Here is a 17,576-nt window from a genome sequence, read left to right on the forward strand (position 1 = left end):
GCTATTACAGAATCACAGAATATGCCAATTTGGAAGGGACTCACAATGATCAACAAGCCAAACCCATCTTCAGAAACAGAATTATATTACTCTTATTTGTAGATATGGATGAAAATTTCTGGTTCTTTTTACTCAGGAACTAGTTGAATTAAGTACTAGAATTGGATTAGAAAGCTCTTAATGGACATTTTTAAAAAATATGCCAACAGGTATTCTGTTGACAGACTGAGGGGAAAACCTTGAAAGAATCAGAGAATACAGAGAACCTATTTTTCATGCAGCCATAAGAAATGTAAAGACAAAGTTCTATTCTTAGTAATGTCAACAAAAATTAGTCACGACTCCATTGAAGTCAATGGAACATAGAGCTATGCATTAAGTGGTACTAAAATGAGTTTAATAGTGTTTAAGTGATCATTACAAATAAATACATGGTTGCTAAGGTATGAGTAGTTAAAATTGTTATCATTTTGGATGGCCAGAAAAGAAAACAACAGAGCATCTTAGAAATACTTCACATATGGCAAAATTTTATTTTCTTAGTTTTGATTTTAAACAGAACAGGACCTTTAAACACATGCTGAAAATTAAGCAAGACTGATAAAGTCAACGCTAAATGCCAAGATTTCACTCTAAGGATGTATTTGCATAATTATGGCCATGATTATGGGACCTCCATGAATAATTAACTGAATGTGGCTAAAAGGAAAGAAGTAAATGGAGTACTGCAGCATCCCTAGGGCTGCTTATTTTTCACACATTTAGATTTCAAACATTCCAGTGGGTTCATAACATGAAATGACCGTTTGTTTCCTTAAAATAGACACCTAGCACTAAAACCATACAGTAAAATTCAGATCTTACCAGGCAAAGACAAAAACCTCAACATTTAAATGCCTCATAATAACTTTTACATGTGCACACACACTTCCTTCCTTAGGCTGCCTTTTCCAAGACAAGGAAGGAATAGGGTTTCTGGGCATGAGAATTTGCTGGATCAGGAGGGGCAGGAGCACTGCACTGCACTGAGCTGACAGTTCCTGTCCCATCCTGTGAAAACAACCAGTTCCTCTGTGCACACCCCAATGTGGGATCCCTTGCTGCTGACGAATACCATGTGAGGAGCTCAATGTGATTAATCAATGCCAAGGCCAGCTCTGTAAACAGGAAGCTTCTCCTCTCTATACATTAAAAAAAATTACTCTTGGCTATGAAATAGTTATGAAACTAGTAAAATTCTACCTGAATGACATGCCTGATCCTTGGGGGTTTTAATGTATCTACACTGCGATACCCCTAGGCTGGCAGAAATCATGTCATATAATTCTGCATTAAAATTAAGCAGAATTTGAATGTGGTCTGGGACATAAACATGACTACAGAGTTCTCTGGGTCTGTAATATATACACACAACTGACCAAACCTCAAAAGAACTTACATTAGAGATAATCCATCTTTCATTGATTCTCAGGTATTTTAATTTATATGCCTAGGAAGCAGAAAATGTTATTGAAATAGAAATTAATGTGAATTAAATGTGTGTAATGTGAATTAAATGTGTGTATGCATAAGCTTAAAGTATGCACGTGAGATGCCAGCCCAGCTGCCTACCTACTGCTTGTCTCCCTATATATATGTACATATGAATATGCAAGACATAAATGCCTTTTAAACCCAGCTATCACTGTGTACCTCAGTGTGGCCACATCTCTGCTGTTATTACTGACCAAACAGTTCTGAAGCATAGATAATGATTTGCTGGTCAAAAAAATTTCTAAGTACTACAGAGACTAATTCTGAGGTGTTTTTGTACTGACCGAACAGATTGCCAGTAGCTCTGATTCACCTGATTCAGCAGTGCAGGTATTCTCCACCATCAGCAATCACTAAAAATATCTATTCTACTTAAAATACATGAGTCACAAGCCAGTGAAAACTACCAAATACATATGGAGTCCCTGTGCCTGTGTAACTTCTCTCCCTGGAAACGTTTAAGACCAGGTTGGATGAAGCTCTGAGCAACCCGCTCTAGTGAAAAGTGTCTGTGTCCATGGCAAGGGGGTTGGAACTAAATGGTCTTAAAGGTCCCTTCCAAGCCAGGCCATTCTATGATTCTATGATACACAACAACAAGGATGAGTCCCTATTTTTAGGAGCCCAGTTCTTGGAACACCCAACTTTCATGACCTCCTCCTCTCCTGTTTGCAGCAGTACAGACCACAATCCCACCGCTCACCCTCACCACACATCTGTGGTGGCACAACATCTCTAAGGGCACCACAGCAAACGCTTACACAAAAGAAGTGTTATTGGAAAAGTATTCTTAGTTACTATTCATTCCGCTCAGCAAGTGGAAAGTGGCCAGAGTGCCAACTTCATCTGATCAGCCAGCTCTTCGTGAACCACAAGCAAGTGTCCTGGGAACCACCAGTGTCCCACAGATCACAGCTTGGGAATCACTGTCTCAAATAACTCATAACCCTCTTATTATAGAACACCATGCTCCTTGTCTTGCTCAGGCTACTATTTTAGGCTTTTTCCTGCCAGCACAGCATATCATGATGGTAGAAACTTATGGCTCAAATCTGCTAACCATGCCCACACTTATATCTGACATTTGGTGGACAACTACCTAGCAATTAACAAGATTATTAATTTGCTAAAGTAAAAATTCAGTTTGACCCAAATAATTTCAGTCATTTTTTGTAGATTTATATCACTTGAGCTAGAGGCAGACTCTCACTCATAGTCAATTCTGCAGTTTCATTAGAAGCCAGAGGGCTGCAAAAGCAAACTCCATTCAGATGAATTGTAACAACAGCCAAGAAGCAATATATCAAATAAATTCAAGCTCCACACGGCTTCCAAATTTTCATGTAACACTAGAATTTATTTTTTTTTTAATACACAATTTCACTTCAAAACTTCACACTGATGGTACGTTAACATTTTGGGATCACACACTCAATGTCTTCACAGATAATTTATTATCCCTTCACCACTTTTGTGCTTTTTCCATATTCTTTCTTAAGGATGTAATGCAGTTTCAAAATGGCCTAAAGGCCCTACCCTCCATGTGTAAAGAGAAAGCAATGGAAATATTCTTTTGATGGACTAGAAATCAATCATTACCTACCTCTTTTTGTCAAGAACTATGAACTAAGGTTAGCCTAACAGATTTTAAGGACATACTATTATCTTCTACAGTCCATAGAACATAAAAGATCAAACTAGAATTTTATCTTTTAACTTGACTATTAAGAATGGCGTTTCATTCAAAAGGAAGTTAATAGTGATTCAGATGCAAACCAACATTCAGTAGACAATCTGTACCAAAGAGAAAATATGCCTTGCTGACACTGTAAATAAAGTGTTTGTAATTTGACTTTGTATAGCCCAATACTCATCTGTACAGTTTAGAAAGTTCAAGAGACTTATCTTTAATATAATTTATCACTTGACCAAATATTGTATCATTAAGAGATGACTGATGGCTAGCTATTTGTTAGGTATATATTTTAACGCATCAGTTGTGTCTCTTTAATCAATTAAGAATCACACAATTCCATATTTCTGTAGCGCTTGGCATACAAAGACTATTACAACAAATAAATAAACAAATTGACTTTGATTTAATTTTTCTTTACTCTCAATGTTACTTGTGAAGTACTTGTGAAGTACTACCAAAAGTAGTATCTTGGCAGTCCTAAGGACAAACCAAACCAAACCTGTGTCCTTTTTCTTGAAGGACACTGAGGTGCTGGAGGGTGTCCAGAGAAAGGCAACAAAGGGTCACAGAATCATAGAATCAGCTGGGTTGGAAGGGACCTCCGAGATCATCAAGTCCAAATCTTGATCCACTACCGCTGCGGTTACTAGACCACGGCACTAAGTGCCACATCCAGTCCCTTTTTAAAAATCTCCAGGGACGGAGAATCCACCACTTCCCTTCCATTCCAATGTCTGACCACCCTCTCTGTAAAGAAATTCTTTCCAATATCTAACCTAACCCTCCCCTGGCACAACTTGAGACCATGCACTCTTGTCTTGCTGATAGTTGCCTGGGAAAAGAGACCAACCCCCACCTGGCTACGACCTCCTTTCAGGGAGTTGTAGAGAGTGATGAGGTCTCCCCTGAGCCTCCTCTTCTCCAGGCTGAACAACCCCAGCTCCCTCAGCCTCTCCTCATAGGACTTGTGTTTGAGTCCCTTCACCAGCCTCGTTGCTCTTCTCTGGACCTGCTCCAGCACCTCAATATCCTTCCTGAACTGAGAGGCCCAGAACTGGACACAGCACTCCAGGTGTGGCCTCACCAGTGGTGAGTACAGGGGAAGAATCACTTCCTTGGACCTGCTGGCTACACTGTTCCTGATCCAGGCCAGGATGCCATTGGCCTTCTTGGTCACCTGGGCACACTGCTGGCTCATGTTCAGCTTCCTGTAAATCCAAACTCTCAGGTCCCTCTCCGTCTGGCTGCTCTCCAGCCACTCTGTCCCCAGCCTGTAGTGCTGGAGCATAAGTCTTATGAGAAGCTGCTGAGGGATTTGGGGGGGCTCAGCCCACAGAAAAGGCGGCTCAGGGGGGTGTTCTCGCTCTCTACAACTCCCTGAAAGGAGGCTGTAGCCAGGTGGCTACACCAGGTGGTGGTCGGCCTGTCCCAGGTAACAAGCAATAGGACAAGGGGAAACGGCCTCAATTGTGCCAAGGGAGGTTCAGGTTGGATATATAGAAAAATTTCTTCACTGAAACAGTGGTTAAACATTGGAAGAGGTTCCCCAGGGAAGGGTGGAGTCACCATCCCTGGAAGTATCCAAAAAACGAGTAGAGGTGGCACTTTGTGATATGGTTTAGTGGGCATGGTGGCATTCAGTCAAGGTTGCACTTGATGATCCTTCCCAACCTTAATGACTCTTTGATTCTACTCTTACTTCCATCTGCGATCTCTTATTTCCTATTTCTTGTCAAGCCACAGCAGATGTCCACGGAATTAGACCATTTTAAGACATGGCTATGTATGTGCATAGGCTGTCTATCCATTTTTAGTGCCAATTTAAAACAGAATAAGAAAGAGCTAGAAAACTGTTCTCCTTTTTGTAATTTTGCCTACATCTAAGGATTGATGTGGGCCTGTTTTGCAGCCACAGCAGTGTTCAAAACAACCGCTTTTTTAAAAGCTGAGGAGGAGGATAAGGACATTGAAACTGAGGTATAATTTTTCATTGTGTTCACTGAGTAAAAATAAGATTCAAATTATTTTTCACAGTGGACTGATTGCTGGAAACAGAAATGTTCAATTAATGGTGTGTGTCTTTGTGGAGTACAGCCTGCAAGAACTCTCTGAATAGAAGGATATCATAGAGAAGTAAAAATGAAGGGTGTAGCTTTGTTTGGTTTCCAAACTGCTAAGTGATATGCCTCCAGTCAATTAGGAAGTAGTCTGTGATTGATGTCTGCTGTTGGAAAACTTGTTTTAGTCTTTCTTAGACTTTCAAAATTTACCTGATCTACATATAACCAGACATAATACTTCCACACAGTTTGCTTAATTTTAGACCCCTTTACAGCATCATCATTTACAAGTTAAGTGCACTATTTAAAGGCTTGCACACTTTAAATCAGTAGTCTCTGAAATGGGGTGCATGTACAGTGGGGTATAGGAAAGAAGTACCAGAAATGCAGAGGAACATGTATGTAATTTAAATTTTTAAAAATGATATGTTGAGGGTGTGTGCCCCAAATTTTTTTTACTGACAGCAGTGCAGGAGCAAAAAACTTTGTAGACCACTGTTGTAAATGCATCAGTATGAATTGTTCTTTTCTGCTAGCTCCCACTCTTCCCCCACTTTTATTTGCTTTGTTACCTTAAATTTTTGTCTGCCACTGTGCAATGAGAGATGATTAATATTACAGAACGGTCAGTGATGACACTAGTATCTTTCCTGAGTTTTATAAATGTACTCAAAGTTCAAGATTGCCTAGGCAGAGTTAAAGAAGATCTTTTTTGTCAGATGCATTAATTCATATTTATCTCTCCTGAAACTTGTCTACCATCTTTTTGCCCAACCATCAAATTTTGTGAGATGTTTACACGGTTCCCTCACATCTAATGTCTTCCCAGTAATTAAATGCTATGAAGTGCCATTCACAAACTGAGAAATTTCTTTGTTTACTCTCATTCTGCAGGTCATGGGTGAATATATTGAATAAAACCTGACACAACACCATCATGGTACTTCACTTCTGACCTGTCCACATTCCCCCTCTCACAGAAGCATTGTCAGCACAAAAGGATACAGTGAAGTCAGCTAAACATTTGCTTTCAACTTAGATCTATCAGCTGCTTTTACCTACTGGACGCTGTCCTCCACCCAGATTTACACTCTTTAGTAGTACAGGGACTGTCACAGTAGAAATGGGACAACACCCCTACCGACTCAATCTAAAATCCTTCCCCCCTTTCAATTTGCTCAGCCATTTCAAGTCACCAAACACATCTCTCACTATCAAAGGTTCTTTTTACTAACTACACACTTACAGACACGATCCCAGCGCAGACCTTCAAATGTTCCCTGCAATAAACTCAGCTCCACTCTGTCGCCAAACTTCTACCTGTTTCCTGTGGCTACTACTGTACCAGAAATTATAAACCTAAGGATTTCTCACCTGTCAGGAAAACATGCTAGTAGCCAGTAGCTTGATGCTTGAACATAATGACTGGCAGGAATTTTACCAAAGAAATACAAGTTTCATATTTAACTTTCAAACCTGAGATTAAATAAACCAATAAAAAGGCTTAGAAGCTCAGGTGCAACGGTTAGTGAGGGAAAGTTATGCTAAACAGCTAAAATGGTTTCTTCTTCAAAATTTTCAGGTTAATTTACATTGCTGAACCTTTTGGACCTAAGGAATCATACTGATTTACTGCTACATCACTGCAGCCTGACCAAGTCCAGAGGTATTCTGACACTAAGCAGCTTTCAGGACAGGATTTGCTGCTGGCTCCCCCCATTTTACAATGTTCTACATTAACAACGTCTGTTCAAGTTGGCTACTATGTCTTGCTGGAGATCTGCATTTCAAAAGACTCGTAAGAGATACACAAACAACCTCTCCCCTCCAAACATTCCACACCCTAGACTCAGAAAGACGTAATTGCTTCTAGGAAATTCACTAATTTAGTACAGCTATTATTAATTAAATCTCTCCTAAGATACTCAATCTTTGAATTGGACATTTAATTTAAAAACGTACTTTTCTAATCTACTCTTCTCAACACAGACACATTCTAGAACCTCTTCACTGTAACTTGTCTCTAATGACTGCCAACAGCAAATTCTTATTCTCTTAATAGCACTTATTTGTCTGGCAAATCTAATTTACCTAAAAATACTTTTTTTCCCTCAGTAAATCCTCATACAACTATTCTGTGGAAATACAATGGAGACACTTAAAACTCACATCCCTCTAACAGGCCATGTTCTGGTAGTGAAATGGGAGGGGTACAAACATTTGTATGCACAAATTGCAATATTGTACCTTCTATCATTTCCATCCCACTGGGAGGTTTACAATGTCCGGCATGGCTCACAACCCACACGGGATACTGCTGGTTCAGTCCACAATATAAGGCCTGTATAAAGGTCCTGTAATAACCTGCCAGTCCAGGGTTACCTGCCAAAAAACAAAACATACAAGCACAGTCAATATTAACCTTCCTACAGCAAGCATTCTGCTTCAAAGCAAACTAAACAGCATTATACAGCAATTTGTTAATTTATTTTCTCTAGTGCATGTCCAATTTTTGTTTTCCCAAAGTCAGAGGCTATGCTATTCAACTGGTTTAATTCCATTGATCAATGGCATTCATGGGAAGCATTTTACAGATTACACGGAAATAGTAAAACCTAAAATTGAAGTCCAACACAAGAGAAAATCTCTTTTTCCATCAGAGGTCTAACGGCTTGCTCTGTCTGTCTATCCATCTATCTATCCATCCCATCAAGTTACAGAAACACAAAGTGAAAATATCACAAAGACTACAGCATATGTCACTTGATCCAGATGTCTGCCCTTCAAATATCTCAGTGTTACCACTTCCAGATATCTCAGTGTTACCACTATAGTCATTCTGATTATACAAAGGGCTGCCCTGACCCTGAAAGAAAGGATAATTTTATTTTAAACTCATTGGAATAAACTTATTTTTCCCTGCTTGCAACTTCATATTCTCTCTGTCCCCTTCCACACCACTGGAGAAGCTCTTTCCTTTTCAACCTTCATGCTCTAGAACCACAGGAGAAGCTGTGCTCTCTCCTGTACCCCATCAGCTTTACAGAGGACTTCTTCGAAGATGCTGGTGTCTGAACGAACACGGCTTGCCCCAGGAGAGCAGACCACCTTTCTCTAAAATCCACTGTTTAACAGTGACAATATCAACAGTCAGGTACCATTGCTGAAGTGGAAACTGAAATACTGTCTCAAAGACAAAAATATGTGTCTGGGAGGGATTTCAGGACTGCCAAACAAAACTCTAAAATCTGTTCCTCCTTTCTTTCTTTCTTTTTTGGTTATCAGTAGTGACATAAGTTGGAGAGTAAAGCCATATGAAGATGAGGCAGAGGTTTCCTAATTTCCATACGATGCATAAAAATTCCACATAGACATAAAAACATACAATTGCTATATATTTACTGATTTTCCAGAGGAGTTCCACTGATTTCTTGTTATCATTTAGACATCGGGCAAGCCCACCACCATAGTTAGGATTTTTCATTTACGTTTCTTTCACTCCCACGTCAGGCAATTCTTAGTTTGGATATCATCAACAGCAAAACGCAACAAGAGCACTATTGTGTAAAAAGGCTGCCATTTTTTAAGACAAAGACATTCCAAAACAACACCAATGTATTACAAAACAAAAAATCCTTCATTAAAATTTTGTCAACTCCTTTATATCAGTCTGATTGCAATAACAGGTTGAGCTGTGTACGTATTGATATGACAAAGGCACAATCAAATTAGTACTTGTGGAAAAGGTGCGTGGAGATAAAAATGGGGTTTATTCCAATTCTTCCCTTTCTGTAGTGGGTATTTTCGTGTTTTCTTCTTTCACTTCCACCCTTTTGTTCTTCAGGCAGGACACAGTAAGTTCATTGCTCTCCCAAGAGGCATTCCCTCAGCCCAGGCCTTCCAGAGCAGCCTGTTCACTCCTGAGCAGGAGTGTCCCAGGCACCCACAGCCACCTGCAGCACAGACACGTGTGCAGGAAGTGATGCCACAGCTCACACTGGGGATCATGGATGGGCACAGGAGGGAAGCCTTCCACTCTAGGTCGTGTATCTCACATGCTTCACCCCTCACTTACATGTAAAAAGTGTCTCTGATGGTTTTTAAACCTTAGTAAAACTACCAATCTTACAACAACGTTGTTTTTACTGGCGTACACAGCTTTGGAGGGAGAAAAAACCCCACCAAACCCCAGTATCAGTTACTACATATTTCTAAGTATCTATTTGCAAGCTTGACATTAAAGGAGAATTAAAAAAAAAATAAATTGTTGTATTATATAAACTCCAGAATGCATGATCTAATTTTTGTAATCTGATTTCCAGAAAAACAACTTAAAATCCACAAGGGTCACACATCCATACAACTGTATCACATTTTCATACGTAAAAATATATAACATAGAGGGCCCCAGAGAGAGTAAAATGAAATCTAGACATCATCTGTCAAGTTCCTTGGATTGGTGTGACACAGAGGACACACGTCTTTCAGCAAGGCTGAAGATAAAAGTAGCAACACTCCAAAATAAATTGTGTCTTTTGTAGTACAAATGATCACAATATTTTGGCACTATGCTTTGTCCTGAAATATAATGCAATTAGGAATTTTGAGATCAAGGAGTCACAACATTATTCTCTATCACAGCCTTTTTCCTTTACATTTTTCTCTCCTTTAATAATGTAGAACAGGGAAAGGAGAAGAAATGACAGCAGCTATCTTAGACATTTTGTTGCTCTTTCCCATCAGCAGCCAGAAGAACTTAATGAATAAAATCTCAGGATCTGGCCACCAACTGAGGAGCAATCAAGTAAGAACTGCTTAAGGACAGTGAGGCTCTGCATCAAATACTATACAAAGCTCAAGACACTAATATTTCTTTGAGGGAAAGGGGATTTTTGTATAATGTGTATTTTAGGCAGGTAAACACAAAAATCCATAAATGCAAAAGAAATGCCATTTCTGCACTCCTCATGATCAATCTGCTCATGGTAAAAGACATTCTGAGAGGTCTGAGATGTTCGAATTGCTACTGGCACTTTAAAATGCCTTGAAGAGGTATGAATGAGAACTGCTGGCATAAGCAGAAAGGAAAATCAACAAGAATTTTAACAGCAAAGATTTCTGTAGAGAAATCACCACATGTAAACCAGCTATAAATTTATTCTTTATTGAACTTGCAATTCCAATGGAGTTATTACAGACTTGCACTAACTTAAGTAAAGGTAGATCAACAGCCCTTGCTCTTGAAAGCTGGCATCTACAATATTTGTAAGTGGAGAATGTTTATCTCACATTTCTGTAAAGTAATTTTATATGTTTTTACTTGAGCTGCTATCTGTCAAAACACTTTAAAGGGGAACAAACAAAAAAACCCTGAACAGATAAAGATTCTTTTCATACAATGGAGTAATAGTAAGAGCTCATGGAAATAACTGGGGTTCCATATGCACAACAGTCTGTGATCAATAATATTTTGGGCTCATCTACTGCGACTGAAATGTGCTCAATTAAATTATTTTATTTTATAGACAAGGTTAATCACAAAGGTGCCCAGGCAACACAGTGCTCGTTTGTGCATTTTACGTATTTCCCAGTACATCAAACCAAAACTGCCTATGCTCTATCACTCAGCAACCAAGTGTCAAAAAATGGAAACCATAAGTGAATTCAGTGTTAACCTCCATGATTTGAAGGTTACTCCAGTTATTTGAATACCACATCAATCCCTAGGCACCTCGGGGCAGCTGAATCATTCATGCACGCCACCAGATCTCAAGTTGCAGTCATCTGAACCAAGAAGCACATTGTAAGCAGTTACTCTCAACTGTGCTTAATTTTCAACCGCATTTATGTTGTTTCAGGAGTCTTTTAAACAACAGTTGTAAATGGTGACCGTAACAGAAGAAGACACAAAACTACAATACACTGAGCATTTGCCTAATTTGCAGAATATTTATAAGCATTTCATGGGAAGAGTACGTCAAATGGACAATTTATACAGTGAACCAGAACAGTGGGGGCACTTTATTTGGTGTACTCATAAGGTGCAATAGCCAAGGGACTCCTGTACATTCCCTGTTCTTCTCTGTACCACACAACATGTCACCCAGTTATTCTACACTAAGCTCAAAGTCTTTCCATTTTTAATTTGAAGACAGGAATCTACTTGTTCCTTTTCCAATCTGTTTCACCCAAGCTAACACAGAACAACCGAGTGCAGAGGTTTAACCTTGAGCTATAGGAAAAGCTAAATATTGTCCACTTTTATATACTGCAGATATAAGCTCTCAGAAACTGGAACTACTATTCTTTAATTATCCATGTAATTAAAAATATGAATACTACTTATATATATGCATTTCCTACCCTTCACTTTCACACACATTCTTGTTAATGCTTTTTCCATCAAATCAGGATTTTAAATGCCATCTGCTTCCTTCTTATGAAGACAGCTAGAAGCAGAGAGAGAACAACTTGTACAAACTGAGTATCTACCCCAGGGTATCACTGCTAAAGAATAACCTTTATCCTGATTTCACAGGATTTCCTATATAACACATCATAAAGTCAAACTTGGCCTGTTTTAAATGAAATACATACTAATATTTGAGATGCTGCACTTCCAAAAAAGAAGTTACTCAGACTTGGTAAGTTCGAAGTTATATATAGTATGCCATCACTGCAATTCAATCAGCTTAATTCTGAATGGCAAACATGTCCATTTACAAAGTCACAGACTACAGCTACTGCTCACAAGCAATGACAGTGTTTATGACAGCTTACAAATTGTTAAGTATTTTTAATTCTTCAGCAACAGAAAATATTCATGTAAAAAGGAAATTATAATTAAGAGAACACTACATGCAAAAATGTTTCAGATATACACCAAACCATGGCAGAAAAGTCTTCTGTCCAGAAAGGCATAAGTCAAAAATATATACAGCTTACTGAAAAGAAATTTAGACTAAAACATAAAATAATTCTTAGCAGTTCTGGAAGGGATGGCTGAATTGAAAAAGATTTATTTGAGTAGTGTATAGTAAAAGGCAAGAGTGGAGGGGAGTGACGGAGAAGAAATTTACGTGTAGCTAAGTCATCTCAAATCTTGTTTGGAAACAAGCTATTGGGTTCCATGCACTGTCCTGTGAGATGTTCCCCAGTGTTTCCAGTTGTGTCTCCAGGAGCCTGGCCACCTGTGGGAGCACTAGCTGGCATTCAGCCGTGGTGCTTTATATGCTTCTCCAGCAGTTGCTTTCTGCCTGCTCTGGGACCTCAGCAGGACCATAAAGAATAAAGGCAGCTACATGAATACAAGAAGGGAAATACACAGCCAGCAGTGGGTTTACAGAGAACTCTGAGGAACTGGAAAATATGCCAGCAATTACCATGTGTTTAATTTTAGAAATAACGCACAGTTTCAGAGTTAAATGTGTATGATGCAGTATTTACATTATAATCTCCTGCAAGAAAAAATGAATGCTGACTTTTAAAAAGAAAAAAAAAGAGCAGCCATAAATCAAACTTGAAATCCAGGGGTGCACAGCAGGACCACACAAAAATCATTTTTGTGGCAATGATTCTCACTGCCTCTTCTCAGAGCTGCCAAAGCTCCCAGCTCCAGCTCGAAGAGCCTAAATGACAAGTTCCTTGCTCAAGGAAACTTAATCTGCCTTTGGCGTCTGACCAGCCACCATGGAAGAAGATGCAACTCCCCTATGTTAATGAATGGAAAGCAGCCCATACAGATGTCAGAAGGATTTAAATGGAGCATGTAAAAAACACAATGATGTTCTCACACTTGGGAGAAAACTGCAGAATCTGACACCGTGGCTGATGATCAGCCCTTAAAAGGCAACACATAGGTTTCCCTGACATACAGGGTCAGGGGATTCCAAATAAAACCTGTCAAATAACATCTGAATGACCATCATAAACTCACAGCAATTAAGCTTTCACCTGTTTGCACGTCTAGAGGACTGGCATTCTTAGTCCTGCATCCACTAATAGTCCCTACACTAGAGGAGCAGCATCAGCCAAGGAGCAAACAACTGCAAGGATGTTGTACAGAAACACATGTGAAAGCTCTGTTTGATCGTCTCTTAACTCTGGAATCATGAATGTGGCTGGAAAGCACCTTAATATATTTGCTTGAATTGTGAAAATAAGGAATCTCAGAAGGATTCAGCCAGCTGTCTGTAACAGCTTATTAGAAAGGTTTTTCAAGAACATTTCACATTTTTTTCCCTATATATACATATATAACACATACTTTTATTAGTTTCATATAGCTATAGAACTTACATATAGGATTTTATAATACACATTCTTTATACACATTTTGCAAAGCCAATAAGCTTTCCTGCTGTTCTCTAATGCTGTTCCACCTTAGGATAAATGTGGGTCCATTTAACTCTAAAGAAATCCCACAGACAGTCTGATAAACCTGAATTAACCTAACACAGCTGGTTTTGCCCAAGTGACAATTGTGCCTGAAGCCTGCAAATAAGAATTCCCAGCTAAAAACTGTGACAGTACATGCTTGTTTTCTCACAGGAATGATTAACAGCATGTAACCAGGCAGACAAAACATGAAGTCCAAAATATTGACTTCACCCACTGCAAACCTACTAGACTTTGTGACTATGCGATATTGCACAGGTTATAAAGTTCACAGATGTATTTCAATAGTTACCTCTAATGCCTCAAGCAAAGTAGGTACATAAATACAAAACAAAAAAAAAGCCTAGATTTTATTTTTTTATATGTTTGTAAACTAGTATTTCTTGGAAAGAAGTTAAGATCAAGATACAAAACTAAAATAATTGAGTCCCTAATAGAATAGCCATTTTTTCACATTTTTCAAAGGGAGAATCCAGGATTTTCTAGTGCTTACAACTAAATAATTTTTGTTCTACTTTGTCCACAGCAAAAGAAAAATTAAAACATTTAATTAGACCTCCCAGTACCCACCTACACATACAGTCTCTTAAACATCTGCTTAGGCAGATGAAGACAGATATAAGTACTTTTAACACCCCAGAGACGGTTGGTCTGATCCAATCCATCCTAGAACCAACTGATGCTGGCAGAGAGGCTACTGCAAGTTCTACAATGGGTCTAGAATTCCCAGTGGGAATTTTTCAGCCAGCTTCACAGACTGAAGCAGAACAGGACCAGTAGAAAGTAAACCTCCTTCTGAAAGAAAGAGAGAGCACAAAGGAAGTGCACAAAGAGGAACACGAGACTTGATGTCAAATGGGTTCACAGGAACGCCTATGAAACATCTGAATAACACAACCCTGATGAGACAACAGTGGCAGGAAAAAGACAAAGGAAAGAAAAATAAATAATTCAAACCCAAGATAACCACAAATTATTTGTTTTGTGCAGATACATAGCTCTGCAGATTTGATCACTTTTGAATAATATGCAAGGAGGAAGCAAACAATACACTCAAAAGGCAACAGAAAGAATATTTTCAAATATGTATCAGAGATTTTCCTATGCTGTACCACTGATAATAATTATAAAAAAAAAAAAAAAGCATAGGTTTGGGGGCTTTGGGGTTTGTTTGGTTTGTTTTACCAAGATAGCAACAGACAGGAAACAAATATCAACACAGAACACAAGGACAGCTAATTTTAGAAAAGAAGACTGAAAATGTGTTTCTGTGTTTTTTGTGTATCAAGAGTGAAGAGAACGTCACACTTGAAAACAACAGTCTAAGGTGATTTTGCAAATGAATTATTCATTGCATTTTTGTCAGTCTTCAGAAATGCAAGATAAAAGTACAGACTGTTCTGCAGATGGATAAACCAACATTTACCAATCCACGTCCTTAGGAAAAAATTCTTTGCATTGACACGACTGCATTTCTGATGAAGAAAAAAGCCTTGTAGTTGGGGTATTAGTACTAGTCCTAAGTAGATGCTCCATGGAAACTTCAAATGAAACACTTTATTCAGGAAAACACAAAACACAAGTCACTTCCCAAGCATATTTGTTCAGCCATTTGAGGTCTATTATGAAGAGTTTCTGCCTCTTAAGAGAAGGCTGTGATAGGAGATATAAAATATCTAAAATTTAAAGGTGAAGGGCAGTGTGTATGTATCACTATACATTTACTTATTCCTATGGGAGATTTTAAATCCATCATGAATAACCAAGAATTGTTTTCAAAAATGGAAATCAGGACAATTATCAAAATTTTTCCATCATGCCTATAACAGGAAAACAAGATCAAGAGCTATGACTTAATTTTTGGTTCTACTGTTTTCTATAATCCAGATATTGAACATAATAGGTCATATTTATTTCTAATACAGATTCAGTGATCCATAAGAGTTACCAGCAGGACAGAAATGAGGCCTTCTGTTAACTTGAATTGAAAGAGAATTTTTATTTTTCATTATTTTCAGATATAACTAAGTCAAAATGTTTAATATCAAGGTAAATCCATATCAGCTCAGGTATTTATGGTAGCAGCTCCCAGGAAGGAAGCACAGTATACACTGCTGCTGTAGCTTTAAACATTTTAACTGCATTATTTGTACACGACGCACATGGAAACACAGGATTTCCTTCATAGGTAGGTCCTTCAGTAAGTAATTTCTTCTTCCCTCCTGCCTCAGGCACCCCATGAAGAGAAACAGATCCTTTTTTAAATTGTCAAATCAAGCAAAATACCCTAGAACACAACTTTCCCATAACTCTGGCCAACTCAAGCCACTGCATGCTGCAGGAGAGGGATCACTTCCTCCTCTGATGTTGCTGCACAGCCAGGCAGGAAGGATCCATGCTGAAAACGCCTCATTAGCAGGGAGAGGACACCGGGAGAAGACTGTGGATTGAGAAATTTCAGTAAGTCACTTCAGTAAGTCACATCTGCCACCCAGATTTAGTGGAGGGAAACACTGTCAAGCACAGCTGGATGTTCAACCATCCTGTCATTACTCTGCCTTCTCAAGCTTAACAAGCTCAACTGTGCCAAGCCCCCATCAGAGGTACTTCTGGAGCGCTGGGAAATTAACAAAAGTGGCACATTTCAAGCCTAGATCTGACAAACAGGCTCCTCTTTGCATGAGGAAGTTTTTATTTTTAATGAAAGATTATGTTTTTTTCTTCTCTAAAGACAATGGAAGCTGGTGGGCTGACCCAGTAAACAAAGCTCAACTGTCAGCATATTTTAAAATATTAGCCACAAACAAGTAGTCCATAAGCAACAAAAATAACGGAGAACAGTGTCCTAAGAATTGAATTTTTTATATATAATAAGGGGTATGACACACACCTTTCCTTCAGGGGGTACTTTACCAGCAGGTATGTTTTCCAGTCAAATGCATTTTGGTATCATTTTGAGTCCCACGTGTCTCAGAAAAAAACTGGAGAAAATTGACTGAGGTATTCCAAATTTTAAGGGGGTTAAAAGTAGAAATCAAATAGGTACAGATAAATTAGTTTTATCGGCAAATAACATTCTCAAGAAGTCAAACTATTTAGCTCAGTAAATAGAGGGGAGGGCCATTTTGTATTTATTCCCCTTTTATAAATAAGAAATAGACTAAGCAATCTATGCATGAAAGTTAAAGTATTGCTAGTCACTGAGCTCCACCAGCTTACAGTGCCATCTCAGAAAATATATGGTCAGCTGAATACAAGACTGATTTCATAATCAAGTTATGAATATTGGTTCTAAAGAAACGGTTAGAAAAGTTGACAGAAGTGGAAATATCATAGTTGATGACTATTTGGGAATATCAGGAAGATAGAGTTGGGTAGTTTTTTTGTTTGGGCTATTTTTCTGTGTGTATATATATGCTTTTGCTCCTGTTCAAAGTGTGAATATACAAAATATGGTGATACACATCCCATGCAAGCATAAGAATAAAATGTTCTGCTGTGTTTATGTCTCACTGAAATCAAAACTGTGATCTTACTTCCTTATCTGCTGGTAAGACTACGTGTATAGGGAAAGGGGAAAACATGTTATTTTACTCAACATAAACCTTTCTACCTGCTTTGCTATGCTACACAAACTTTTAACCCTACAGCACAGTCCGTTCTCATTGATTGCTTTTGTATCACATATACCACTTACTGGAGAGTAGGAAAGCTCCTTTCCCATTGCCAAATCTTTTTTATTCAGGGAAAAAATAAAAATAAAGAAATGTAAAATACAAATTCTCCATGTCAGAATCTGAGAACTCGGGGTCAAATGCAAAGAGTTGGCAGCCTCATCTGGAGCTGCAGTGTAAACAAAAGCAGAAGTCCTGAGAGAGAGGCATTCTCAG

General features: G+C 38.6%; 1 protein-coding gene across 3 annotated transcripts in view; it reads right to left on the minus strand.

The window, feature by feature from the left end:
* The window catches only part of LDAH (lipid droplet associated hydrolase), a 111,745-nt gene that overhangs the window by 71,629 nt on the left and 22,540 nt on the right, over positions 1-17,576 (minus strand). For all 3 annotated transcript variants that reach the window (XM_032682936.1, XM_032682937.1, XM_032682935.1), the window contains exon 3: positions 7,537-7,671. In XM_032682936.1, coding sequence (XP_032538827.1) covers positions 7,537-7,671 — 135 coding nt within the window. The remainder of the gene's footprint in view (positions 1-7,536; positions 7,672-17,576) is intronic.

Source organism: Chiroxiphia lanceolata, chromosome 3, assembly GCF_009829145.1.
Source record: "Chiroxiphia lanceolata isolate bChiLan1 chromosome 3, bChiLan1.pri, whole genome shotgun sequence".
NCBI lineage: Eukaryota > Metazoa > Chordata > Aves > Passeriformes > Pipridae > Chiroxiphia > Chiroxiphia lanceolata.